Source organism: Marmota marmota, unplaced genomic scaffold, assembly GCF_001458135.2.
Source record: "Marmota marmota marmota unplaced genomic scaffold, marMar, whole genome shotgun sequence".
NCBI lineage: Eukaryota > Metazoa > Chordata > Mammalia > Rodentia > Sciuridae > Marmota > Marmota marmota.
Genome location: NW_025999999.1, coordinates 8,020,890 through 8,047,506, shown reverse-complemented (window position 1 = coordinate 8,047,506; position 26,617 = coordinate 8,020,890). Strand labels below are relative to the sequence as shown.

Genomic DNA, 26,617 nt, shown 5'->3' with positions numbered 1-26,617 from the left:
AGTGATTTGAACAGTAGAAGGGAAGTCAGAAGATCATAAAAAAAAAAAAAAAAGCTGACTCTATCACCCCAAGTGAATCAAAAAATCAAATATATCCAGAAGAGAGCAACCAAGATAATGAAACTCCTGGAAACAATGTTGGATAAGGAATGCTTGAGAGGCCTGACAGCGTTGTCCCTAGAAAAAGGAACACTAGAACTGTCTTTCATTGCTTCCAAAACTACCTGAAGTGTCTGAGGGATTAGCCTTATCATGAATAGTTCTAGAGACTGAGCTAAGAGCAATCTGGGAGTTTTAAAATGATAGAATTTCATTCAGAATAGGGAAGAAGTTTCCTGTAGCTACAGCTGCCCAGAAGTAGAGCAAGCTGCCTGGTGTGTTGGGGATTCTCTGGCTCAGGTGCCATTCCTCCAGGCAGAGGCTGACATTTAGCGCATTTGGTTCCCAACTCACTGTCACTTTTTTTTTCCTTCTTCTCTCTCTCTCTCTCTGTGTTTGTGTGTGTGCACATATTAGTGGGGATTGAACCCTAGCTTCTGCCTCAAACTTCTGAGTAGCTGGGATTACAGTCATACAGCTTCACTGACATTTTCTCCAAGACTTCTGTTTCAGAATTCTGGGAGAGTTCACTGTCTATATACAGAATTTCTCCAATACCCCAGCTTCTCAGTCTTATATATATGTGTGTGTGTGTATGTATATACACATATGTGTATATATATTACATATTTAAAATATGTATATTATAAAGTTTTTTCACTAACCTCTAACTGAAAGCTTGGATTTACTTCAGTTATGACGATGGGCAGTAAACTACAACATCATCTGCCATATCTTTGTCTTTATTACTAACAGAATTCATCTTGTATCTCAAATAGCTTCTCTCTCTTATGGCTTCTGATGTGACTCTCTCTTTTGGATCATTCTTGTTGACATCCACACATCCTGTGGTTTCTCATTTAAAAAGAAAAAAATAACAAACAACTTTTCTGTTGACCCTTCTAGATACTGTCCCATTCCTCGGCCTCCCTTTGTAGCAGGAGTCCTTGAAGGAATTTTCTCCACACTGTCTTCATCTCCTCTACTCCCAGTTACTCTTGAGCCTTCCTTTCAGTATCACCAGTAATTTCCATTGCTGAGTGCAGAGTTTGATTTCCAGTACGGTCATCTTCCTTGACCTGCCATCGTGTTTAACATAGTCAGTTGTGCTGTCCTGGAAACATTATCTTTCCTTGGCTTCCAGGATACCATTCCATGTTATTTTCCTCGTAACTCACTGGCTCCTCCTCCTCCTCAATCTTCATTGTTTTTTGTTTGCTTGGTTTTTGTTTTTGTTTTTTGTTTATTTGTTTGTTTCCTTTTTGTTGTTGTTGTTCTTTCCTTATCACTTGCTATAGTTTGGATCAGGAATGTCTCCCAAAGACCCGTGTGTTAAGGTGGAACCTATAAGAGGTAGGGCTTGATGGGAGGATTTAGGTGATTGGGGATGTGCTCTCAAAGGAAATTTAGGACTCTGGTCCCTTCTTCTCCTTTTCTTTTTGGGTCCTGGCAGTGAGGTGCATAGCTTTGCTCTACCACATGCTGCCATGATATGTTGCCTCACCACAGACCCAAAAGCAACAGGGCCAACAGACCATGGCCAACAGACCATGGACTGAAACCTCCAAAACTGTGAACCAAAATAAACCTTTTTTCTTTATAAGCTGATTAAGTAATTTGTTACAGTAGTGGAAGGCTAACTAACATATCTCACAATCTCCAATTGTTTGGATGCCCTGGAGGTCATCCTTGTTTTTCTCCTCTACGCCATTAGGTAAATTCATCCAATTTTAGGCTTTAATTATCATGTACATAGTGATGAATCCCAAAGTATTATCTCAGGAGTTCATAGATAGCCAGCTGCCCATTTGACATCTCCCATTCAGTGGCTCAGAAGCCCCTTAGCCTCAGCAAATTTCTATCTTCATCTACTACTGCCCAAACCTGTTCCTCCCTCAGTCTTCTCAGTAAAGGGCAGTTCCGATCATCCAAAAAACAACAGAATCATCCTTAGCTCCTTTTCTTCTCACTCCTCACGTCTGATCTATCAGCAAATTCTGCCTGTTCTACCTTCAAAACATTTCTAGAGCCTGACACTTCCTTCCACCTCCACTTCCGCTATGCACTGTTCATTACGGTACCTCCCTGATCACCTCTCTGCTTCTACCCCTGCCACTCTGAAGGCTCAGCACTGCTGCTAGGGTGATCGTGTGGGGCTGGGGTTGTGGCTCAGCGGTGGAGCGTTTGCCTCACACAAGTGAGGAACTAGGTTCGATCCTCAGCACCACATAAAAAATAAATTCATTAAATAAATAAAGATATTGTGTCCATCTTTAAAAATATTAAAATCTTAAAAAAAAAAAAAAAAGAAATTCAATCTCCCAATTCAAAGTAAAAGCCAATGTTCTCCTGGTAGCCTCTTTGCCCTCTGCATTCTGGCTCCTTGTTAGCTCTCTGACTTCATCTTCCACCTCTCTCACTTGGTTCCAGCCATAGTAGCCTCCTTGCTGTTCCTGACACACCAGCATGTTCCCACCTTGGAGTCTTTGTCATTGCTGTTTCCACTGCAGATTTCTTTTTCTTTAGATTTCCTCATGACTTGCTCCCTTACTGCCTTCAATACATCACCTTATTCCTGAGACCTTTCCTGATTATTATATGTATATTTAAAATTATAGCCATTATCTCCACCTTCCCAACACTGTTTATTTCTTTGCTTTCCTTGTTTTTTTCCTCCATCAGACTTATCATTACCCAGTACCATCAAGTTCATTTTTGTTTTCTTCGGTGTTGAGGATCAAGCCACTGTCTTGCATGTACAAGGCAAGTGTTCTAGCTATATCCTAGCCCACCATGAGACATTTTTATTTGTTTATTACCTGTCTCTCCCACTGAAGTGTAAATTCCATGAGAACAGGAGCTTTTGCATTTTTTTTGTTTAACTGTTGTGTCTCTAGTGCCTAGAAAGGTACCAGAATGAATGAAATGGATCTTGTTATGGATGGATTCTGACATCAGGCAGAATGTGGAGTTATTTAACTTCTAAATTCCATTCCAACTCTAAGGTTCTGTGGTTTTGTTATTGTGGTCAAGTCCAAGGGCTTGCTGATTCCTTCTATAAAGTGAAGAGATTGTCTACTTCATGTTGGGAGAGTGATATGAGAAGTGAATTCATTCACTCCCTGTCATTCTTAAATGTAAGAATGCCAAAATATAAAATCTTCCCACCATCAACAAACATATTTGAGGTACTGAAATGGGTTTCACATAGGTTCTTCATGTTACCAGCCCTCTGTGAAGGGAGTTCCAGCTATTCCTGATATCAAGTTAAAGGTTTAAATGGATGAGAGGAAAACCATGAGAAACATGCATCCATTCATTTATCCATGTTTTCAACCATTTATTCCTCCCAAATGTATTATATACCTTCTAGGAGAATGAAAGAGAAATGTTGAGTAAGAAGAAAAATTTTTCTTTAAGATAAAAAGATAGCCAGGTTCAGTGGTAACCTGTAATCCCAGCAGCTCAGGAGGCTAAGGCAGGAGGATTGCAAATTCAAAACCAGCTTTAGCAATTTAGCAAGGTCCTCCCTCGGCAACTTAGTGAGACCCTGTCTTAAAATAAAAAATAAAAATGACTGGGGAAGTCAGATGCTTTCCTGCATAGCAAAAATGAACTACTGGAATTTGAAACTAAAAGAAAAGTATTATTTATCAGCCCACAAAATGAAATACTTAATCAGAAATCTAACAAAATATGTACAGGATCTGAGGAAAATTTAAAAACTGGTAAAAGAAAATCTTTGCCTGTCATGTGTTCAGTCCTCAACAGAGAAATAAACAAATAAATAAATAAATAGAGAAATATTCCATGTTCATGGATAGGAAGACTCAATATTGCTAAAATATCAATTATACCCAAATTTATAGAATTGATGCAATTCAAATCAAAATTTCAGCAAATTATTTTGGAGATATTGATAAACTGATTTCAAAGCTTATATGGAAAAACAAAAAGTCCAGAGAGCCAGTATGGTACTAAAGAAGAAAAAACTAGAGTTTTAACACTACCCAACTTAAAGATTTACTATAAAGTGAGAATAATCAAGACAACACATATCATAGAAAAATAGACAAATTGATCTGTGGAACAGAAGAGAGAATCCAAAAATAGACCCACAGGAATATAGTCAACTGAATTTGACAAAGAAGTAAGACAATTCATTGGAAGAAGGATGATATTTTTCTGCAAATGGTGCTAGAACAATGGAACATCCACATTCCAAAAAAAAAGAGGAATCTAACACTTCTAGAAGATAACATATGAGAACATCTAGGTGACCTTGGGTTTGGGTGGTGAGGTTTCAGATACACCAAAAGCACAGTCCATGAAAGAAAAAGTTAAGTTGGGCTTTATTAGAATTTTAAACTTCTGCTCTATAAACGATAATATTGAGCATATGAAAGGGCCCTGGGTTCAATCCCAATACCACCACCAAAAAAGGGGAGGGGACATTGCTAAGAAAATGAAGAATCAAGCGACAGATTTCTAAAACACGTATCTAGGGGCTGGGGCTGTAGCTCAGTGGTAGAGCATCTGTCTAGCACATGTGAGACACTGGGTTAGATCCTCAGCACCACATAAAAATAAATAAATAAAGATATTTATTTATCTATAACTAAAAAAAATTTTTTTAAACATATCTAATCTAATAAAGGACTTATATCCAAAATATACAGAAAACTCAATTTCAACAATAAAAAAAACCTGATTTAAAATATGGGCAAAAGATCTGAACACACACCTCACCAAAGAAGATCTACAGATGGCAGAAAAGCATATGAAAATACACTCAGTATCATATGTCATTAGGGAATTGCAAATTAAAACAATGAGAAAATGAAAATAAAGGCTGGGGTTGTTGCTCAGTGGCAGAGCACTCTCCTCGCACATGTGAGACCCTGGGTTCAATCCTCAGCACCACATAAAAATAAATAAATAAAATAAAGGTATTGGGTCCAACTACAACTAAAACAATAAATATTAAAAAGAGAGAGAAAAAAATAAAATAACAGTGAGATTGCTACTAAAAGGGCTAAAATCCAAAAATTAGACAATACTGAATGCGGTGGGGACAAGGAACTGTGGAAATTTTTTTTTTTTTTAAGCCAGGGATTGAACTCGGGGGGCACTCAACCACTGAGCCACATCCCGAGCCCTTTCTTGTATTTTATTTAGAGAAGGGTCTCACTGAGTTGCTTAGTGCCTCCCATTAGCTGAGGCTGGCTTTGAACTTGTTACACCCCTGATGCTGGTGGTGCCTGGCTTGGGAATTCTCCTTCATCACTGGTGGGAATGCAAAATGGTACAACCACTTTGGAAAACAGTTGGTAGTTTTTGTTTTGTTTTGTTTTTTAATATATTTTTAGTTGTAGATGGACACAATATCTTTATTTTATTTGTCTATTTTTTTATGTGGTGCCAGGTGTTGAACCCAGTATCTCACACATGCTAGGCAAACGCTCTACCACTAAGCCACAACCCCAGCCCCCCAATTGGTAGTTTCTTTAAAAGCAACCAAAGTCTTACCATACAATTCAGTAGTACTCCAAAGTATCTACCCAATTAGTTGAAAACTTATGTTCCATACAAAATCCCACATATGAATAGTTATAGTAGCTTTATTCCTGATTGCCAAAAACTAGATGTAACCAAGATGCCCTTTAATAGGGGAGTGGATAAGCAAGCTTTGGTATACCTGTTTAATGCAGTATTATTTAGTGATAAAAAGAAATGAGTTGTCAAGCTACAAGGAGACACGGAGAAACCTTAAATATGTATTGTTTTAAAAGGATACATACTCTATATTTCCAGCTATATGACGTGTGTGCGCGTGCACGCTATAGATTGAACCTAGGACCTTGTGCATGCTAGGCGAACACTTTACTACTGACCTACATCCCCAGTCCTTTGTGACATTTAAAAAAAATCAAACCTATAGAAATTTATAAATGTCTTTACTTAGTAAAAGATCAGTGGTTACCAGAGGTCTGAAGAAGGGAGGGGAGCGATGAATAGGTGACATATAAGGAATTTTCAGGGTGGGGAAACTATTTTGTATAAAACTGTAATAATGGTTATATGTTATTGCAGTGCTGAGGATCAAACCTCAATCCATGCTAGGCAAGCATGCTACCACTGAGCTACACACACTTCAAAGCACAAAGAATGAACCTAGTGTTTCAGTATCTGTTCGTTATTTATACCGAAAGAATCACACTAATGCAAGATGTTGCTAGGGGAAAGTGGGGCTGTGGGTAGAGGTGGAGTAGATATATAGAACTCAATTGAGTGCTACCTACTCAATTATTCTATAAATCTAAAACTATGCTAAAAAATAAAGTGTTGTTTTTTGTTTTTTTTAAGGTATAGATTCCCTTTTCCTTTTTGAATCAGAGAGTTGGGTTAAAGCTGGGCATGGTGGCACACACCTGTAATCCCAGCGGCTTGGGAGGCTGAGACAGGAGAATCACAAGTTCAAAGCCACCCTCAGCAACTGCGAGGTGCTAAGCAACTCAGGGCTGGGGATGTGGCTCAGTGGTCAAGTACCCGAGTTCAATCTCTGGCACCAAAAAAAAAGAGCTGGGTTAAAGCAGGTGTCTAAGAAAAAGAGCAGTCCTATCTCTTCATCTGCTAGATTTAAGTGCTTTGAAAGAAATACCCAAAGAGGAGCCATATGTAAGGACTTTGGTGATTGTGAAGCTCCATAGGAAGTCTCAGGAACCTGTGGTCTACAGGTAAGGGTAATTTTAAATCATTGACTCTCACATCTTGAGAGAAGACCAAAAGGTGGTTTTAATATGACTCTGGATCCCACATTCTTGTTTGTTAAGAGAAATTATCGTAACATTCAGCACAAAGTAGTTCAGAACAACCCTAAAGAAGCTTTCTTCAGCCATATAACCAACTAGTACAAGATAATATTTTGGGTTGAGATCAACTTTTCATTATTTCCCAGTGCCATTTGAGATTAAACGGTTGTTAGAAGCAGCTGAGTCCCCAGGGTGAGAGTCTAAGGCCTCAGGAGCCCCGAGCTCTTTGTGCCGGTGTTGTGGTAGCCTGGAGCAGCAGTGTTGATGGGCTGTTTGTTTGTGTTTAATAGTCTTCCGTTATTGGTTGAAAAAGACCTATTACACTCCACTCCACCCTGCTAGAAGAGCAGGATTGAGGCTTGACACATTTTGTTACCTAGTTAAATCTTTTCAATTCTCTCTGGAGTGTCATGATAAAATCTTGCTTTAGAGCAGGGTTGGCCACATTGATCCTGCCTGCCTCCTGTTTTCCTATAGCCTGAGAGCTAGAATGGCTTTTACATTTTTAAGTGGTTGAAAAAAATATTAAAAGAATAATATTTTGTGACACATGAAAACTATATGAAATTCAAATTTCGGTGGAACGCAGCCACATGCATCTGTTTACAGATTGCCTTTGGTTGCTTTCTCACTGCAATAGCAGCGTTCAGAAGTTGCAAATAAGATTGTATGGGCCACAAAACCTAAAATATTTACTACTGACTTCTGACAGAAAAAATTTACCTGCCCTTGCTTTAGAGCATGCAGTGACTCTTTAATGGTTTAAGAGTCAGAGCAACTCCTAAGAGTGCCAGAGTTACTCTCTGGGAACTTGACCCTGAGAACATCTGACTTCAGCTTTATTAGTTTGGGGGAAGTGACTAAGAAATAGAACTTGAAGTGTGATAGAAAGGAGAGGATAAAAGTATCTTCCAGTTTTCCTTAGGCCAGGAATGATAACAGCCTTTTGTGCTTCTCTCTCTCTCTCTCTCTCTCTCTCTCTCTCTCTCTGTCTTTTAATATTTTTAGTTGTAGATGGACACAACACCTTTCTTTATTTATTTATGTGGTGTTGAAGAATCAAACCCAGTGCCTCACATATGCTAGGCAAGTACTCTACCACTGAGCCGAAACCCCAGCCCAATAACAGCCTTTCTCTCTCTCTCTTTCTTTATTTTTATTTGTTCTAATCGGTTATATGTGACAGCAGAATGCATTTTGACTCATTGTACACAAATGGAGCACAACTTTTCATTTCTCTGGTTGTACACAAAGTAGAGTCATACCATTCGTGCAATCATACATGTACATAGGGTAATAATGTTCCTCTCCTTCCACCATCCTTCCCACCCCCACACCCCGTCCTTCCCCTCACTCCCCTCTGTCCAATCCAAAGTTCCTCCATTCTTTCCTTTCCCACCCCCATTATGGATCAGCATCCACATATCAGAAAAAACATTTGGCCTTTTGATAGATAAAAATACATGATAAGGCTTGGGGTATGGCTTTGTGGTAGAGTGCTTGTCTAGCATGTGTGGATTTGATCCACAACACCAGGAAAATTAAAAGAAAAGATGGTAGCTAGGTGTGTTGACATACTAGCAATCCCAACTACTCACGGAGGCCAAGGCAGGAGCATTGCAAGTTTAAGACCAGCCTCAGCAATTAAGCACCCCTGGTTCCAATCTCCAGTACTGAAAAAAAGTGGGGGGAGGGTAATATTTTTTCAAGTTACGTTTATGTTATTACTATACTCCACTTACATTATTATCAGGTTTGTATTTAAACTTAATATAATTTAAACAAAGTAACTTTGTCATCATTTCCATATGGAAAGTAGAAGTCAAATGAAATGGACCTCAAAACTTTTTTTTTTTTTTGGGAGAAAAAAAAAAAAAAGAAAGTTTACTGCTTTGCTAGCAAAAGAGAACCACAGGGGACTCCTGTCCCAAAGGCTGTGACTCTGCCCATCCACTGGAACAGGGGGGTTTAAAAAGGTGATTCAAAGGTTACATTCCATGTATTCTCTGTTGGAGTTGTAATTCACTTGTTAGTTTGGGAGATAATCATTTCTGAGATCTCCTGGTACCACCCCAAAGTCTGGATTACTTCATTTCTATGGTGGGTGTATACTCAAGTACAGATAAATCTGTCTAACCTGGGGAAGAAAGGTAATCCTGTTTCCCCTGAGATTAGGGAGGGAGAGAGATTAGGGAGGAGTAGGGATAGAGTAAGAAATATGATATATCAAGAACTATGTAATGTTTTGAACAGCCAACAATAAAAAATTAAAAAAATAAAAAAAATAAATAAATAAAAATAAAAATAAATTGCAGTAGCAGAGCAGCAAGGGCTACATTCAAAGCATAAAGTGAACCACTGTGACATTTTCCCCTGTCAATCTCTACATTCCATTTCTATGGAAAAATGAGCAACACCATCTCCAGACTGCTTCCTGCTGAAAGGGGGGAGAAATTGGGGGAAGTAACCCAGAAATCCTTGTTCTCTATCAGGTGAAGCTTGAATAGTTAAGGGCATTCAGCATCAGAGCAGTCCAGAGGTCCACAGTGACAGATGGCTGGTGACTGGAGAAGGTATATATAGGGCAGGGATCATGCTAAGACAACAATAAGCAAGACAGCAAAGCATTATTTTTCTTTCAAACACCTTAAAATATTATAGGCATCTGCGGGGCTCAGTAGCACATGCCTGTAATCCCAGGCTCAGGAGGCTGACACAGGAGGATCGAGAGTTCAAAGCCAGCCTCAGCACTAAGCAACTCAGTGAGACCCTGCCTCTAAATAAAATATAAAATAGGGCTGGGGATGCAGCTCAGTGGTCAAGTTTTCCTGAGTTCAATCCCCGGTACCAAAAAAGAAATAATGATAATAATATAGGCATCTCATTATTTCCATAATACTGCTTGGACACATTAACACTGCTAGGGAGTAGAAAGAACAGTGGTGATCAAAAACCACAAGTTATGCAGCCACCTTGAATCAGTTTCATTCCCCTGTTAGACTTCAGCTCAAGATATGGTAGAAAACAACATTCTCCAGCCACCTCTCCTCCCTGCCTACTCCCGGTGGAGAAATACTGAGGAGCAATGAAATGACCAAAAGGTGGCAGCAGGAGGGAGGAGGAGCAGAAGCAGGAGGAGAAACAAAGGACCCTCCCTTCAATCTCTGCAGGAGCCAGAGTTGCCTGAACTTCATCAAGGGAAAAACCTCTTCCTTTAGGTCTTCCTTCCACAACCAAAAGAGAATTTCAGAGCACCAAAAGAGATGTGAAAGACTGCCTAAAGCATTATTCAAAGGCGTGGTCGGAACCTTGCTTTACAATAGTTTTATCATTTGATATTTGAAGGTCTTTATTGTTTTAAAACCAGTCAGAGGAGTGTTTAACTTTCTCTGATACCTTCTGGTTAAAAACCAAGAATTTTTTTATTAATTATTAATAAAGTCAAATTATTAATTAAGTTTGTTTATAGATTTTTTTTTAATTCTGGAGGGGTTTTTTGCATGATTAAATTAACCAGTACCTATTCTGTTAAATAACAGCAACAATATCTCTCCTCATCTTTAGTTGATGTTCAGAAGGAAACATACCTGTGTGGAAAAAATGGGGTGGGTGAAGCCTGAGAAGGACCCTGAAAAGAGCATGCCACCAACAGAGCACATTTGTGAGGGTTGAGCCCAGGGAGCCCTGCCCTGGAGCTACATCCCCAGCCCTTTTGTCCCCCCCCCCCCTTTTTTTTTTTTTTTGAAGAGAGGATCTTGCTCTAATCCACAATCCTCCTGCCTCAGCCTCCTGAATCCCTGGGATTAGGGTGGTGCCATCATGCCTAGCCTCACTTGGCCCTTTTCTTAAGAAATAAAAGGAGCAGTTGTTTTATAGACTTAAACCTAGTATTATTATTTAGTGATTTTCGAATTTCATGAAAGTTACTTGAGAAAAATGCTAAATGAGAGGAAGAATTTGTGTGCAGTTTGGGAAAATTCTTCTTTTGAATCTGATAATAGAAACATTACCTGAAAAGCTTCATGTCAGAGCAATAACTAGCAAATGATTATTGAGTGGAAATGAAAGCCTTCTCATTATCCTTCAGCCCCTGGGCTCTCCAGCATTTGATCATCCTCTCCACATTGAAACTCTCTCTCATCTCCCTCTCCCTACTGTTTTTTATCATATCAGATGAGCTCCACCCCCCACACCTTTATTCAGATCCTTGGCTCCCAGCACATCTGTCCCCTGCTTTGTCACTCCTGTCTTGCTCAGTGACCTGCACACCATCTCTAGACAGTCCTCTGATCCCAAAACTCTCCCAGCAATTACATGGCCCTCCTTGCTCCCTCTCATCTTCCTGAGTGTTGCTTCCGTGGAGATCACCCACAATTCCACGTAATTCTAGTTGGTCTTCTGTGTTGAAGTCCCCTCTCCCATTGCGTCCTTCTTTCCACACCTGTGTTTATGCTAAGCCCATTTCTTTTAAAATGTGATTTACTATCAAGCACAGTTGAGTACACCTGTAATCCCAGCAACTCAGGAGGTGGAGGCAAGAGGACTGCAAGTTTGCACAAGTCTGAGACCAGCCCAGACAATTCAGTAAGACCCTGTCTCAAAACAAAATAGAGTATCTCTAGGTTCAGTCCCCAGTATTGTAAGATAAAATATGAGTCTATAGTGTACACAAGACCCTAGGTTCAGTTCCCTGCACCATAAAATAAATAGATAAGTTAATTAACTAATTATGATCCCCACTGGTATAAAGGAAACTATCACCATGTTCTGCATAGTGGCTTATGAGACAGAACATCAAATTTTGTGTATCTGGTATACACAATCCATTGATGCGTTTATTGACATTGAGTTAGCAATATTAACAGCAATAATAATATGGGCCGCCAGAAAAATATGTTGAAATCAAATATATTCATCCTTTTTCCTGTGATTTTCCAAGTAGAAACTTAGGCTATTATTGGAAAAAAAAAAAAGACTGAACTTGGTTCCTGATATACTATTTACCATTAGAGAGTAAATGAGAAAGCATTAAGAAAGGAATTTTTTTCCTAAAGGAGTGAATTTTTTTCCAAATTCAGTGTAGCACAGAATTTGATTTGCATACAAAATGCCTACGTGCATTGCCATATATCAATTTTTGTAATTTAAGGCATATAATAGTGAGAGTGGAAGATTGGTTTTTGTTTTTAATTGAATATGCTCTTTTAAAAGAGTATTTCTATTATATCATTAATTTAATAATAATTTTAAATTATATTTAAAGAAAGTCTGAAAAATTGATAATTTTTAGATTAGCAACTGGGAAAACATTTAATCATTTAGTTAGAAAAAAAAACTACAAAATTGTATCTCTAATTTTCTTTTTTAATTTTTATATGAAGGAAGATTAGAAGGGAACCTTCCATAGAAAATTAAAATAGTTGGGAGCTATAGTTATAGGTGATTTCTTTTAATCTTTTTTTTTAATATTTATTTTTTTACTTATAGGTGAACACAATATCTTTATTTTACTTTATGTGGTGCTGAGGATTGAACCCAGTGCCTCACGCATGCTAGGCAGGCACTCCACCTCTGAGCCACAACCCCAGCCCCAATTTTTCTTTCTTTTTTGTCTTATTTCTCTTATTGTCATAGGTTGATATTTATGTAATAACTAAAGTTCTGGCATTGGTGGGGGGAGCTGATATTTATAATTTATCATGAATCTCAAGATTTCTCTTTCTTCTGGCAAAGGCTTTGCCTTACTATTTCAATCCTGACCTCCGAGCAGCCTGGGAAAAGTGAGAATAAGAGGAGATCACTGTGTCTTCTCTCTCTGTCTCCAAAGTCAGCATATAGTTAACTCTATAAGTGTTGCTTTCCAAGTGATGATATTTGAGGAATATAGGATTGTAAATGCCTAAAACACCATCCCTTACATTCTGACAATTTGGAATACAGCACCACAGCATGGTTAAAAGCAACTGTGGACTTCACTGTCAGGTGGATGCTTGAGTTTGAATCCTAATGTTGTCAGGTGCCAGATGTAACCTGGAAAAGTTACTGAACTCCTTTTGGCTTGGCTGCTTTTTTTGTTGTTGATGTTGTTTTGTTTTGTACTAAAAGATTGAACTCAGGGACACTTCTTCTCTGAGCTACATTCCCATAGCCCTTTTTATTTTTTTGTTTTGAGAAAGGATCTCACTAAGTTGATAAGGGTCTTGCTAAATTGCTGAGGCTGGCCTCAAAATCACAATCCTCCTGCTTCAGTCTCCCGAGTCACTGGGCTTATAGGCATGTGTCACCATACCTGGATGGGCTTAAGTTTCTTTATGTTTGAAGTGAAAATAATGAAATCTATTTCATACAGTTGTTCAGTAGATTAATAGGAGAAGCAGGTCTAGGAAGAATGGCGAGTAACATATCAAAGGCCTACTAAATGTATTTCTTTGTATCCCCCTTGGCTTTCCTCACTTCCTAGACCTTGGAGCCTTTCTGGAGGTCTTTTGGGGCATCCTCAATTCATTAATTATCTTATCTGATTAATTTGCTTTCATAGATGAGGTGACAATTGCTAGTTGATTTCTGTAAACTGCTGATTGGGGAGCATGTGCTCCTTTTGTAGAAGTTACCCCATGTTTTTTCATCTCTGCTTACTGAAATAACCTTCTTCTTTTCCTTTACAGATATATGTAATTGACAGTGCAGACAGAAAAAGATTTGAAGAGACGGGTCAGGTAAATAATTCTTCTGTTGAGATATTTCCCAAATAACTGAGTATTCATTAATCCACTTTGTAAATGTGGGAGAGTGAGGGAGTTATTTTTTGTTTAACCTTTATAATTCAAACAAGACAGTCATTCTGGCAAGCAGGCAGAAATATCAGCTGTCTAAAAAGAAATTCATTAAGAGTCCTTTAAACAATTTTTTTTTAATTTAAGCCTTTGAGCTTTAATCAAATTGAATATACAAGATATAAACAAATGGAACTTAGCACCCTGCCCAAAAGGTCTTCTAGTTTCTTCCCAGGCCATGTGGAAATGAACCCAGAGGAGCAATGCACTCAGCATTTATGTTTACTTTTTGTGTGTGTGTGTGTGTGGTGCTGGGGATTGAACCCAGGGCCTTGTGCATGTGAGACAAGCACTCTACCAACTGAGTTCTATCCCCAGCCCTTCTGTTTACATTTTTTAATACCTACCAGGGATAACTCACAAATACAAAAGAATGGAAGGAAACATACAAGCCAAAATTAAGCTGCTTTTGTTTTCAAGCCAGGAGATAAGATAAACTTCGAACCCAAACATGGCTTCACATATAGCTTACATGTCACATGATTACATGATGTGATTTGTGAACATGGTTTTACATAGAAAGAAAAGAGCATAGATCATTTATCCAAAGTGGACTCACTGACCAAAGAAGCAAGGGGTGGAGCGGACCTCCTGGGAGAAGTGTGCTTAGATATTGCTGTCTTTGGCCTGTGTTCTAAACTATGACAGGTGGACTTCCAAAGGCAGTGGTCCCCATATTTATCTTCCTTTTCCTTTTTTTTTCTTTTTTTTATGTTTTTGTAGTTATAGATGGACAGCATGCCTTTATTTTATTTGTTTATTTATTTTTATGTGGTGCTGAGGATCGAACCCAGTACCTCACATGTGCAAGGCAGGCGCTCTGCCACTGAGCTATAGCCCCAGCCCCTGTCTTCCTTTTTCTTAGAAAGTTTGTTGAGAACTCTCCAGACTCCTGGAGACAGCCCATTTCCCTTCTATACGCTGATGATTTCTGGATCATCACTCAGGAGAACCAATGCTACACATGAGCTTGGAGGTGAAGAGGATCCTATATATTCATCTGCCTTTTGAGCCATCCAGTATTCTTTGGAAGCCTAAGCATTTAAAGTAGCTAAAATGTGGGTTTATTGGGGAAAGGGTGAGGCCTCTCATTTAACTAGCTGCACACCCTCTATTGTACTTACTGCAGACAGAATTAATACACAGTTTATTTTTTTTTAAATATCTATTTACTTTTTAGGTGTAGATGGATACAACACAATGCCTTTATTTTTATGTGGTGCTGAGGATTGAACCTGGGTCCCGCCTGTGCTAGGGCAGCGCTCTACCACTGAGCCACAATCCCAGCCCTAATACACAGTTTAGACAACAGCCTATAACCTAAAAACCAGGGACCTTGCCAGATGGACCAATAAAGTTATCTTAGGATGTGGGTTTGATGAAGTGTCATGCATGTGCATGCATGTTTTGGAGATAGAGATTGATGAAACAATTATAATCTCTACTTGTCATCTTCAGTTTTCAATTCACACACACGCATTCATATATGTATACCTGCATTAAAAGTTGTTTGCAGGCTGGGATTATAGCTTAGTGGTACAGTGCCTGCTTAGCACATGCAAGACCCTGGGATCAATCTTCAGAAAAGAAGTTGGATAAATTTTAAATCTCTAGCCACTACTGATAGTCTCCCTTGAATAATGTTTCTCAAGGTATGATCTATCATTCACCTATAGCAGAGTCACCTGGGGGGGTTGTTAAAGATGCAGATTCTCAAGTGCTGGCTCAGACTTTCCAAAGTCAGAATCCCTGGGTTAAGGCCCAGAGATCCGCTGAGACACCTTCCTAGCTTAAGCCTGAGAATCACTGCCCTTGAAAGTTGCTAGTTGATCAGCTTTGGCTCATTTTTTGCAATTAGAGGCTGAGGCTTAATTACCATAGATTTCATTTCTCTCTCTTCCTCCCTTCCCAAAATGATCCAGGAACTAGCTGAATTACTGGAGGAAGAAAAGCTGAGTTGTGTGCCAGTGCTCATCTTTGCTAATAAGCAGGATTTGCTCACAGCGGCCCCTGCCTCTGAAATTGCGGAAGGACTGAACCTGCACACCATCCGTGACCGAGTCTGGCAGATCCAGTCTTGCTCAGCTCTCACAGGAGAGGGCGTTCAGGTGAGGCTACAGAAAGGCTTGGTCCCCTGGCAACATGGCAACCAACCAAGGGGGTTTGTCTCATTGGTTGGGGTGACCTAGATAGAAAAAAACATGAAACAAATACCCTTTGATCAGCAGATGAACCATTTTAGGATGTGAAGGGTGTGGAGGAGGTTGGTTCTTTTCTAGCCAGCAACTAGTCAGATAACCATGAAGTGTTCCAAGAAAGCCATAGATAAACCACCCCACATGCAACAAGCTTTCCTCATTGGGTGGGCAGCCAGAACAGGACTATGAAGATTATTTCTAACTCTAGAATTCTTTGATGATTGCATTGGGGTTCTGTGTTGTGTCTAATATTGTACATGCTGAAAACCTGTCCTCCTATAGTGATGGCCGTCGGGCTAGTCATCCTTGAAGTGTTTTTGCTTTTTCTCTTGGTTCTCTCCCCTGTCCTCAGGCTTGGTGTCTATTTCCTGCTTCTGCAGAATGAAAACCCCATGCTTTGTACTAAGGAATTGTATAGCAGGAAAGCAGGCTCCCCCTCATTTAATATTAATTTAGGGCAGAACACCCAGGAGGCTATATCCTGCAAGAGTGATGAGCAGGGCTGGGGATGTGGCTCAAGCGGTAGCGCGCTCGCCTGGCATGCGTGCGGCCGTGTTCGATCCTCAGCACCACATACAAACAAAGATGTTATGTCCGCCGAAAACTAAAAAATAAATATTAAAAATTAAAAAAAAAAAAAAAAAAGAGTGATAAGCAGTTTCAACTCTCAGGCTTTATACTAAGCATCCTTAAATCAGTTGACACACTCGAGTCCACCCTCCAGGACAACTACTTGTTCTGAAACCCCAGTGTCCCTGACAGGCCTCATTTTAAATATGTGGTATATTGGGGGCTGGGGATGTGGCTCAAGTGGTAGCGCGCTCGCCTAGCGTGCGTGCAGCCCGGGTTCGATCCTCAGCACCACATACAAACAAAGATGTTGTGTCTGCCGAAAACTAAAAAATAAATATTAAAAAAAAATAAAATAAATATGTGGTATACTTGCCAGGATGCCAAAGTGCTGTGGGACTGGACCCTACTGCTGTAGGATGCTGAGGGGCTTCTTCCCTCGTTGTCATAGGGCACATGTCTCTAATGGCATGAGCAGTTTGCTTCTCTCTGAACTTGATGTTGGGGTGCAAACTTGAGATTTGATTCTTAACCGTTGTTCTACGGCCTCTTTCCATTTCCCTTCTAATATTCTTTGTCCCTCTCTTCTTCTAAGACATTTGATACTAATTTGTCTTAAAATGGCCTGGCTGCTTTTATCCTAAGCAGATAATCACTTCCTAGAATTATCTCAGTCCTGTCATGTTTGCGGCCTGGTTTTTTGTTGTTGTTGTTGTTGTTGTTGTTAATTGTTTTTTGTTGTTGTTGTTGTTGTTCCAAGGATTGAACCCAGAGTCACCTAACCACTGAGACGCATTCCAAGCCTTTCTTTTTTATATTTTATTTAGAGACAGGGTCTTGCTAAGTTGCTTAGAATCTTGCTAAGTTGCCAAGGGTACTCATGGGGGCAGGGGTTGCACAAGATTCTCTGCCTCAGCCTCCTGAGCCACTGGATTATAGGCGAGCACCACCGTACCCAGGTTTCCTTTTTTTTTTTACAAACAAGAGCCAAGATGTTTTGGCTCCTAGACCTGAGGGAAAGCCATTCCACACAAAGGAAGTGCCCCTCTACAGGCCACTCATGCTTGCACCCCAAAAACTCTTCATGCACATGAGTGTGTTGGGGGCCTCTTTAGTGGTCTGAGATTACCTTAGCCTCTTTAGTGGTCTGAGATTACCTTGGAGCTCTATGGGTTTCTGTGGGGTTTGGGGGAATTGGCTTTTTTATTTTGGGTTGCGTTTTTTGTTTGTTTCATTTTGTTTAGTCTTACTTATTTTCTTTCTGTCTGCCCAGATTCTGATTGTGAAAGTAATATATTCTCACTGTTAATTATAAAGCATATAAAGTTGAAAAGGGAGGGCTGGAGGCTGGGGTTATGGCTCAGTGGTAGAGCATTTGCCTAATATTTGGGAGGCACAAGTTTGGCTTTGATCCTCAGCACCACATAAAAATAAATAAAGGTATTGTGTCCATCTACAACTAAAAATGTTTTTTTAAAAAAGTGGAGGGGAGGGCTGGGGGTGTAGCTCAGTGATAGTGTACTTCCCTGGCACGTGCAAGTGGTTCCATCCCCAGCACCACACACAAAAAAAACAAAGCAGCCGTCATCTGGGATGCACCTTCATTGAAACAGTCCTGGGCGTCATGAAAACCTAGAGGCCCAGTCCTGTAGCTACTTTCTTGCATTTCTAGAAAATTGTCCAGCAAGAGGACTCTGCCTCTCTAAATAGTTCAGAACACAAAATTAGAAAGTTGAGAACATCCTGAAATTGGGGGCTATAAAGATGGGGCTAAAGAAAAGAAATATATTTTAGAAAGTAGATTACAGCTCTGTAATCTTTTCTCTTGGCTAGAGTGGTGAGAGGATGAAATAGCAAAGCCAGAATTAACAGTGAGGCTCTTGTTTCTTCAGCCAGCCTTAGGCATGTAAAAAGGAGAACTAGAGTGATCTAGAGTCAGTATTGACAGCAGTGGCATTAAAGTCAAGGGCACTGCCTCAGAGGGAGAGGGAGCTCCTGCGTCCCATCCCCCACCCACACTCCAGTCAGGATGGAGCTGTGTGCTCCTGGCTGTGGAACTACCATAGACATGTCATGCCCTTTACAGGGTCCATTTGTCCTTCTTCCCTCCCTCCCTCCCTCCCTTCCTTCCTTCTTCCTTTTTCTTCCTTCTCCTTCTCACAGTGCTAGGGGTCAACCCAGGACCTCTCCTGTGCTAGGCAAGCACTGTGCCCCTGAGCTGTATATCCCCAGCCCCCTTTACAGGATCCTTAGGTCAAGAAAGAAGCAGCTAGCACTAGACAGTGAGAGGGTGGGGGCAGGGGTTGCACAGAAGGGACATAAAATGGACCAGTTTGAATAAAGTGAGTTTATTATGTATAGTTTGATTTTGGTAAGAAAGTTCTCCAATCAGAGGCCTTTGGCAACCAGGCTCACAGGAAGTGATATTCAAGAGAGATCTAGCAAAGAACCATGAGCAAAAAAAATAATGATTTTGTATGGAGGAGAAATAGTTTGAAGGTCACTTAATTAGTTTAGTAGATAGTACCATGGTGTATAGAATTGGGTAGTTAAGACTGGGATTTCAAGGTTAATGAGATTAGATTATGGTTAATAGAATGATATAAATTTAGAGAATTTAACCATTATTTGAAATGGGTTATTTAATAAAAATGTTAATTAAGAAGGGAATCTGCTGTCTATTGTCCTTTAATGGTAACCTTTGGGGACCAGAGAAAGGTCATGGATTTTTTTTCTTTGGAAACACTCTTCAATATGAGGCACTGATTGACCATGTCCCTCCCTCAGGTAATGCCTCTGACCTAAGCTCTTGTCCACTCAGCCAGTTTCTTGGTTTTTCACTTTTAAAAGAATCACTTAAATGGAATCCTTTTCAGCATTGCATCATTGAAGTACAGGCCTTTAATGATTTTTATTAATAAGGATTAAAATATTCCTAAAAATTAAAGACTTCACTAGAAAAATGTCTGTAAGATCTAATTGTTTGGGATTCACTCTTAGGTACTGTGTAATAATTATCAAAATATTATAAATTTCGATTTTGTCCTCCTTACCCTATCCTACCTCCCCAGTAATAGACAACGCCACTGAAATGATCAGATGCTCAGTAGGTTGGTCAGGTAACATTGGGCACCACAGCTCTTTGTTGTTTTGGTACTGGGGATTGAACTCAGGGACTCTCAACCACTGAGCCACTTGCTCAGCCCTATTTTGTATTTTATTTAGAGACAGGGTCTCACTGAGTTGCTTAGCACTTCGCTGTTGCTGAGGCTGTCTTTGAACTCAAGATCCTCCTGCCTCAGCCTCCCAAGCCAATGGCCACCAAGCCTGGCTTGGGAATCACAGTCCTAATGAACCTGAAGAAAAATGTAGGAAATTAAAAAAAACAAAAATCTGGAATTTATGTTCAAGTTGCAGGTGTTAAAAGATAGCATTTACTGGGTGTGGTGGTGCACACCTGTAATCCCAGCAAAAGGCTGAAGCAAGAGGATTGCAAATTCAAGGCCAGCCCAGGAAACTTATAGAAACCCTGTCTCAGAATAAAAAATAAAAAGGCCTGGGGATGTAGCTTAGTGGTTTAGCATCTCTGGGTTCAATAACCATTACCACAAAAGAAAAAAAAAGACAGCAATTCTGTTTGCTTTTTTTTTGTGTGTGTGTATGTGTGTGTGTGTGCAATTAACATGTATCTGGGAGATTTGTCTCATACTAAAAAATTGACAGGACCCCCAGGTGGGCAAGTCAGGGGAACAGGCACATATCTGCTAGATGGTGTGCTCAGCCCTCTATGGACTAAGCAGTATATCACTTCTCATTAGTTGAGTGACTTAAACACATGATTTGAGATCACGGAAGTTGGTGACTCCTGGGATGGATTTTAGGGTCTTGTTTCACCTGACATTCCCAAAGGAGATGTAGTCTTTACAAGGTGAGTAATACCATGTGTTGTTCAACATCCCCACACTGGGTGGGGACATTGGCTTTTGAGGGCATTGAGAACAGTTGGAACAGGTCTGTCTTTGCCTGATTGATGGTGAGAGGAGGCCAGCCCGTCATGTAATTAAAGCAGGTTTTCATGGGAAGCTGTCAAGAGCAGAGAACAGGTAAACGGCACAAGGTGCTGGAAGAGAACATCAATCTTTAAAGTTCTGTCCTACTGAGAGGCCCATAGTCCAGAGGTGTGATCAGGAGAGACCCAGTTATGTCAAGTAGATGAAGGCAGGAAATGGAGGAACTGAAAAATGTCTCAAGGGATAACCTAAAACTCCCTTCCCAGACTCCCTTATAAACCAGGAAGAAGCCACCTCTCACTACCCTGGAGGCCACACCTTGCCGCTAGGGCCTCTCCCAGGATATAGCATTTAACACCAGCACTATGTTCTCTTCTTTTCCCATGGATATTTATAAAATAGTGAACAAAAGATCTGGCTTAGGGGCTGGGGATGTGGCTCAAGCGGTAGCACGCTTGCCTGGCATGCGTGCGGCCCAGGTTCGATCCTCAGCACCACATACAAACAAAGATGTTGTGTCCGCCGAAAACTAAAAAAATAAACATGAAAAAATTCTCTCTCTCTCTCTCTCTCTCTTTAAAAAAAAAAAAAAAGATCTGGCTTAGAGCCAGGAAAAAGGTATCAAGAAGTCCATCCCTCTTCCACCTGTAGACCTAAGTTTGAACCCCTAACCACAGCTGTTCTTGCTATTGTAGTTTCAGGTGTTTGAAGGTATTTTCTCTATAAAGCACTGTGTGTGTGTGTGTGTGTGTATGCACACGTGTGCGCATATGTACATGTGAAATTAAAATTATCCTGGCTTTGGATTTCCTTCCAAGGCAGAGACCAGCAGTCTTAAACTGGCTTCTAGCCTTAGTCATTGCACTTAGTCCTGTACCAATGGCTCTGAGCTAGCAGAATTTAATGTCTCCTGATGCTGTTTTCCAGACCACCCCCTCATTCCCACCTTTTCATTTTATATCTATCCCCTGTTCCCCTCATCTTTCTCTGAGCAGAGTGATGATCCAGGTGACAGCAGTCTCCCAGCTGCCTCCCTTCTGCAGCAAGTGTCACTTGCCGTCTGAATGCAGAGGTGTGACGGCTTCAGTCAGCCCCACAGATGAGCCCTTGTCCTTCACTAGCCCAGTTTCTTGGCTTTGCTTCTTTTTCCTTGATCTAGAAGACTTTTCCCTAATATGCCAATAGAATTTCATGGGTTTTGTTTGGTTTTGGTGCTAAGGATCAAACCCAGGGCCTCATGTATGCACATGCTCTACCACTGAGCTACACCCCAACCCTGAATTTTGATATTTAAAAAAATGACATACTACTTCTTTGTAGGCCTGGCATCAGTTGTTGCCATCTCCAGGTGTACATCAGAGCTCAGGTTTATTTTTAAATTTTCAAACCTTTCTGTAGAGTAAGAAAGCAAGCTCAGGACATCTGCTTTTGCATCCTCCCTGGTGTGGTGCCCTTTGTCACTAGAAAAATATTAATAGGAAGCAATATTTTATGTATGCTGCATCCAGCTGCTCCTTGACCCTGGGGGCCTGATGGCACAATGGGACAGGCTACATTGCTCAGCAAGGGTCTGAGCTCCTCATCATCTTAAAGCAATTACTAAAGTGACCACACAACAAGCATGGCTTTAAAAACCAGATCCATCCAACCATGGCTGCCACTGCTTCCTTCCAACCATCCAGCAGTGATGGATGCTCTGGACTGAGATCAAATTAAAAAGAAGAGTGTAGTCAGAGACCACCCCTCCCATAGAAAGAAGCAGTGTGCCTTGGGGCTGGGATTGTGGCTCAGTGTGCTTGCCTAGCATGCACGAGGCACTGGGTTCAATCCTCAGCACCGCGTAAATATAAAATAAAGATATTGTGTCTATCTAAAACTTAAAAATAAATATTTTTTAAAAAAGAAAGAAAGAAGCAGTGTGCCTTAAATCCTGGGAAACAGGAATTGGTGATTAGTAGGTTTCCACCCACATAGTTAGAGACAGCCTTCTATTTCTCCCAGTGGTTATAGTGGAGAACAATATTGTGACGTGGAGAAATTTATTTCCTTTCCATGAGGCTGGGGCTCAGTATTTGAGGTTCTGTCTCTCTCTTTAGTTTCAATTATTGAATTCAAGCTAGTCAATTTAAATTCAGTTTCAGCAAGAAACTAGTCAGGAGAAAATGCAATGGAAAAAGAGAGGATGGACTATTCTTGCCAAAGATCATCTCCCAATTGGGTGCAGTGGTGCTCACCTATAATCTCAGCTACTCCTGAGGCTGAGACAGGAGGATTACAAGTTCAAGGCCAACCTTGACAATTTAGCAAGGTGGTGTCTCAAAAAAGTAAATAAATAAAAGGGTTGGGAATGTAGGTCTGTTGTAGAGTGCCCCTGTGTTTATTCCCCATTAACCCCCTCCCCAAAAAAGATTATATCCCCATGGTGAAGATCAAATGTGCAGGAAATTGGTCAAACCAGTTTTTTTTTTTAACAATAAAGGGTTAACCATTAAACAAACCTGTGAGTTCATTTCCTTCTTTGGAGGCAGAGAGAAGCCTACTTCAAGTAAGCAATCATCTTTTCTCAGTTATCTGTCTTACAGAAACAAGAGTCTTGCCAGGTGAAAGCAGGAGTGGTGTGGGACATTTGCTTAAAAATGTAAGAAGCCCAGGCACAGTGGCACATGCCTGTAATCCTAGTGTCTCTGGAGGCTGAGACAGGAGGATCAAAGCCAGCCTCAGCAACTGAGAGGTGCTAAGCAACTCAATGAGACCTTGTCTCTAAATAAGATACAAGGGCTGGAGTTGTGACTCAGTAGTACAGCGCTTGCCTAGCATGTGTGAGGGACCGGGTTCAATTCTCAGCACCACATATAAACAAATAAAAATAAAGGTCCTCAACAACCCCCCCCCAATTTTTTTAATAAATAAATAAAATACAAAATAGAGCTGGAGATGTAGCTCAGTGGTCAAGTGCCCCTGAGTTTAATCCCTGGTACAAAAAAAAAAAAAAAAGTAAAAATGTAAGGAACAGAAGTTTCCTCTGCTTGCAGTTATGTTGTTTCTAAATGGAGTTTCCACTGGAGGGGATGTTCTAGGTGGGTAATTAATATGCCAGGATCACCTGCCCCTTCCGCAGGCCTAGATGCTGGCATCCCAGGAGTCTTGAGAGTTCTGTGGCCAGGAACAGCCTGTGGCGCCTTCAGAGCATCAGCAGAGTTGTACAGGGTGTCCTCAGGCCCCCTGGCCTCTGTATTCTGCTGAAGCCATGAGGAAGAAAACACTAGCTGCCTGTTCCCCTTCAGGGTGCCGCCCAGCTCCTCGCCAAGCTGGAGGCAGAGCCCTTGCCTTGACCCATAGTCACAGAGAATTAGTAAGTTCAAGAGCAGGGATGCGGCCAGCCGGAGCCAGGCTGCCTGGCTTCACGGTTCACCTCTGCCCCAGACAACTCTGGTCTTCATTTCCTCATCTGAAGTATGGAAATAATAACAGCACCTACTTCACAGGGTTGTTACAAGGATTAATTTAAAAGATACAAATTGTTAACTGTAGGCCAGACACCATACCAGCTTCAGGGACACGACATCAAGCAAGTCCCATGTGGACGCTCCCCTTGGGGATCTTGGACAACACTATTATCTTTCCTTTCCAGTGGTCTCCTTGACAAAGCTTGCCCCAGTATGATTTATGAGGTATTGTCACCTGAATTGTTGATTGTCACCTCCTACCTCCAACTCTAACAAACACTTTGGATCAAAGGGCCTCCCCAAGCCCAGGGCAGCCACAGGGCTTTACCTCCATTAAGACTTGGGTACTTCCCACGCTCCTCCAGCTTTAGAGGGTAGCAGTGGGGGCCCTGGGGCCGAGGTCAGTGCGTGCTGGCTTGAGAGCGCCCTCTGTTGGCGACACTGAGGCCACACAGGCCTCACCATTGCAGGTCCTTAGACATCTGGAGAACACTGCCCCTCAGCAGGGCTTGCTCTTTAAACCCCACTCCACCTCCACAGCGGATGCCCAGGGCAAGGCTCCCTCACCCTCTACCTTCTCTTTTGAGTCCCTGCAGCTGAGTAAATATTTTCATATCTCTTTGCCTGCACTCATGTTCAGTTACTTATAATAAAGGAAACCCCCTCCTTCATCAGCCATTTAAAAAAAAAAAAAAGATGAAGCGGTATTCATATCATGTGGGGACACTGTTCTTGATTCTCGGAGCAGCTGGTGTGATCCAACGTGGAGAGTGTCTGTAGAGGAGAGGGTATTGCGGTGGCACCTTTGGCAGGCTCCTGAAGATGGAAATGCTGCGCAAGTGCTGAGCTATTCAGCTTTGGAGGCAAGAGAAGATGGTTATCTTATCCATCCCTCTTGTATTTGTAAAATCTTTTTTTGTCTCCTGGCAGGTGATCTTTTTCTTTTTTTTTTCCTGGAAACCAATTAGCTACTAAAATTAAACATGCTTCTCTTTAAATTAATCCTTTCCATAAAATGGTCTTAAAATTGGCCTCCATGTTTCAGAGTGTGCAGCTGACCCAGTTGTGATTAGAGACGTGTCTGCCTTGTGCCCACTCTGCATTCCTCCACCTGCCCCACCGTGGCCAGGTGCTCCCGCCTTGGGGCTTTCAGCCCTGGCCAGCCTTGTCTTGGCAAAGGCCATAAGGTTTGCTCATGTTATCTGGTTCTCCTGCCCAAGTGTTCTGATGGCAACTGGAGTTTTAATCACTGTAAATGCAGGTGACAGTGAGATTAGCCAGGAGAGAGGATGCTTGCTGGTTGTTTTGCAGTGATGTATTTTTTATGGGATTAATGTTCCGAATGGCCAAGGGTGTCAGCTGATATTTATTACTGTAAGCTGTCTCAGCCGTTCAGGTTCAGCAGTTAGATCCATGGCCACAGGAAATGCGGGCTCCGGGTGTCATGTCTGCCTGATAAGCACAAATGTGTGGGACCCAGATTCGGGGAAGGGGATTCATTGCAGGGGCCGCCTTGGATTTTGTTCAGGGCTTGGAAGGGAACTGCCTCCCCACACTCCTGAAGGTCAGGGAGCCTCTGGGGAAGGGGAGCGCGTCCAGGTATGGCTCCAGAGGGGCTGGAAAAGGAGGTCATGTCTGACAGGCCTGGCATCCATGAGGAATTGTGCTGCCTGCCAGGTGGCTGTAGGCATTGTGTGGTTTACCTCGGTCTCTCTCCAGCCTTCTGAGAGAGGACACTTTCAAGGTCAGTGTGCCTTTAAGGAAACCTTCTCTCTAGTCCCTCAGCTTGGTAGAGCTTAAAGGTACAAGAAGCAGGCCCTTTTAAGCCTATCTGTAGAGCAGCAAGAAGAGAAATAAATGCACATTGCCCCCGAGTGTGTCTAGGAACACATACTGCAGAGGGTTTGTTTTTCCAAAAAGAAATTTAATTTAACCCAAGTGTACACTGTCACACTGTAAACATACCGGGGCACCAGAAGGGTGGCTTATTGAATTTAATGCCCTAGCAAAGGTCAGCTTTTAGAAAAAGCCAAAAATGGCTGGAATCTTTCCTGATAGCTCCTTAATCAGGCCTGGATCCAGGCAGATGTGTTTATTTTTTCAGAGGGAGTTCCTGAGGACCCATCTGAAGTTCAGATGCTGGGTCCTCCCCCTCCCATCTCCCTCCTGTGCCCTCAGAGACCTCCCTGCTCCTCCCCAGGAAGTCACTGTCCCTGGTCATCCAGGTGGGCCCCTGGGGCAAGCCTAGAGTTGGTAGTCCCCTGGAGGGAGGACAGATGCCCCCTGCCCTTCCCTTCTCTCCCCTCCCGAGGCCGGAGCCTGCGGGGCCTTGCCTGAAACTAACACTCTCTTTCTCTATTTCCCTCAAAGGATGGCATGAACTGGGTCTGCAAAAATGTCAATGCAAAGAAGAAATAAAATCTAGACGAATGGAGACGGAGGAGCTGCGGGAACCGAGTTGGGTCCTGAAAAACACTGATTTGCTGCTTTCTGACCAAATGTTTTTCCATCTGTGTACAGCTACAGCTGTTTGAAGAGAGGGAACAACACAGTTTAAAAAGAATCCCCATCCCAGCAGTAGATTTAACTGATCTCTGAGGTTCAGTATCATTTTTCAAATAAAGGAATTATATTATTTCCTCTGCATAA

General features: G+C 41.4%; 1 protein-coding gene across 1 annotated transcript in view; it reads left to right on the top strand.

Moving 5' to 3' along the window:
• The window catches only part of Arl3 (ADP ribosylation factor like GTPase 3), a 40,795-nt gene extending 14,178 nt beyond the window's left edge, over nt 1-26,617 (top strand). Inside the window, exons 4-6 of the mRNA XM_015494732.2 lie at nt 13,577-13,627; nt 15,667-15,852; nt 26,339-26,617. Of these exons, the coding sequence (XP_015350218.1) occupies nt 13,577-13,627; nt 15,667-15,852; nt 26,339-26,386 (285 nt within the window). The 3' untranslated portion in view covers nt 26,387-26,617. The remainder of the gene's footprint in view (nt 1-13,576; nt 13,628-15,666; nt 15,853-26,338) is intronic.